A 2,500-nucleotide genomic window follows, 5' to 3' on the forward strand; every position below is an offset into this window, starting at 1 on the left:
GGGGCTCTCTGAAACGCTCTGTAGAGAGGCTCTCTGAAACGCTCTGTAGAGAGGCTCTCTGAAACGCTCTGTAGAGAGGCTCTCTGAAACGCTCTGTAGAGAGGCTCTCTGAAACGCTCTGTAGAGAGGCTCTCTGAAACGCTCTGTAGAGAGGCTCTCTGAAACGCTCTGTAGAGGGGCTCTCTGAAACGCTCTGTAGAGAGGCTCTCTGAAACGCTCTGTAGAGAGGCTCTCTGAAACGCCCTGTAGAGGGGCTCTCTGAAACGCTCTGTAGAGAGGCTCTCTGAAACGCTCTGTAGAGGGGCTCTCTGAAACGCTCTGTAGAGAGGCTCTCTGAAACGCTCTGTAGAGAGGCTCTCTGAAACGCCCTGTAGAGGGGCTCTCTGAAACGCTCTGTAGAGAGGCTCTCTGAAACGCTCTGTAGAGGGGCTCTCTGAAACGCTCTGTAGAGGGGCTCTCTGAAACGCTCTGTAGAGGGGCTCTCTGAAACGCTCTGTAGAGGGCCTCACACAGGATGAATGTTTCATGAGGAGGGATTAAGGAGAGAGGCTGTCCTTGACTACAAGCCTTCGCTCTCTCTGTAGACCTCCCTCTCTTTCTCTCTTCTCTATCCCTCTTTCTCTCTTCTCTATCCCTCTCTTTCTCTCTTCTCTATCCCTCTCTTTCTCTCTTCTCTATCCCTCTCTTTCTCTCTTCTCTATCCCTCTCTTTCTCTCTTCTCTATAGCTCTTTCTCTTTCTCTATCCCTCTCTTTCTCTCTTCTCTATCGCTCCCTAGATCAAATCACATTTTATTCCAAGTGCTAAGTGCATAGTGCAGTGTCTTAATACCCGTCACAGAGGTGATTCATTATTTCACTCCTGTAGAGTGTAGTTTTTTAGTAAAACTGACCTGACGAAGATCCAAACGGATCGAAACGTCACCTAAATAAAGAATCAATCTATAATCGGTGTGTGGGTTCCATCCTATTCTACAGATGACGGTTCATTTATCCAGCACCCGTCAATGTGCGTATTGTATAGAATTCTTCAAATAATTATTTCACTCCATCACTCTTTTCGTAGTCTTTTGTCAACTGGCTCCTCCTTCTTGTGCGCCCTCATCAAACAGCTACATTTTTGCTATAAAATGTAAAGCATAACAGCTGATGTATGTTTCTGTTCTTCCCCCCAGGCAGCTGTTGGCCCCCGGGTATCAGGAGATATGGTACAGTCCCAGTGGTTCCCGGCAGGCCTCCTCCCCCCCCAGCTCTGTGAGTCCGCCAGGGCAGGCCAAACCATTATGACCATAAGGGGGGTTGACTATCAAACATATTTCATCATAGACCACTCAGCCCTCTCTCTGCTGTGTTTACATGATTCCAGATATGGTCTGTAGAGACTGGACTCTATAGACTGTATGTACTGGACTGTGTATGAGGTCATGTCCAGGGTTTACTCTGTTATGAATAGGGATGCACGATATATCGGCAATCATATCAGCATCGGTCGATGTTAGTCATTTTTTAATATATCGGTATCGGTCCGATGTGCAAAACAGGGCAGATGTTAACAGCCGATAATTATTTCTAATATAATTATGTCTAGCTGCTGTTGTGTGTGTTGTTTTTGAGAGGAAACAATGTGGTAAATCTATGATTTATCAGCTTTTCCAAATGTTTTGGAAATTGAGACGGTGTTTCCATGTGTTTTTCAGTATGTATAACATTTAATTATCATATAAATGTGTTTTTATACAGAACATATTGACATTGGTAAATATCGGTTATCGGCCATGACAGCAATGTTAATATCTGTTATCGGTATCGGCCAAAATGTTCATATGGGTGCATCCCTAGTAATGAGCCATTGGCGCTGTGTTTCAGGGACACTGTCTCTACCACGGCGAGGTTCTGGGCCTGGAGGGCTCCGCCGCCGCTCTCAGCACCTGTGATGGGCTCAGGTGAGATACGCAGTACTGGAGGAGGAGGTGTTGAGGTGGTGTTGGGCTGAGATATACAGGAGGAGGGGAAGGTGTTGAGGTGGTGTTGGGCTGAGATATACAGGAGGAGGGGAAGGTGTTGAGGTGGTGTTGGGCTGAGATATACGGGAGGAGGGGAAGGTGTTGAGGTGGTGTTGGGCTGAGATATACGGGAGGAGGAGAAGGTGTTGAGGTGGTGTTGGGCTGAGATATACAGGAGGAGGGGAAGGTGTTGAGGTGGTGTTGGGCTGAGATATACAGGAGGAGGGGAAGGTGGGGAAGGTGTTGAGGTGGTGTTGGGCTGAGATATACAGGAGGAGGGGAAGGTGTTGAGGTGGTGTTGGGCTGAGATATACAGGAGGAGGAGAAGGTGTTGAGGTGGTGTTGGGCTGAGATATACGGGAGGAGGAGAAGGTGTTGAGGTGGTGTTGGGCTGAGATATACAGGAGGAGGAGAAGGTGTTGAGGTGATGTTGGGCTGAGATATACGGGAGGAGGAGAAGGTGTTGAGGTGGTGTTGGGCTGAGATATACGGGAGGAGG

The 2,500-nt window shown here is 48.0% G+C and overlaps 1 protein-coding gene across 1 annotated transcript in view; it reads left to right on the plus strand.

Annotated features, from left to right (window-relative positions):
* The window catches only part of adam19b (ADAM metallopeptidase domain 19b), a gene marked incomplete at both ends in the record, with an annotated part of 40,346 nt that overhangs the window by 11,376 nt on the left and 26,470 nt on the right, over positions 1-2,500 (plus strand). Inside the window, 2 exons of the mRNA XM_084448531.1 lie at positions 1,174-1,252; positions 1,865-1,941. Of these exons, the coding sequence (XP_084304657.1) occupies positions 1,174-1,252; positions 1,865-1,941 (156 nt within the window). The remainder of the gene's footprint in view (positions 1-1,173; positions 1,253-1,864; positions 1,942-2,500) is intronic.

The sequence above is a fragment of the Borostomias antarcticus genome (genome assembly GCF_949987555.1).
Source record: "Borostomias antarcticus genome assembly, chromosome: 14".
In the NCBI taxonomy this organism is placed as follows: Eukaryota; Metazoa; Chordata; class Actinopteri; order Stomiiformes; family Stomiidae; genus Borostomias; species Borostomias antarcticus.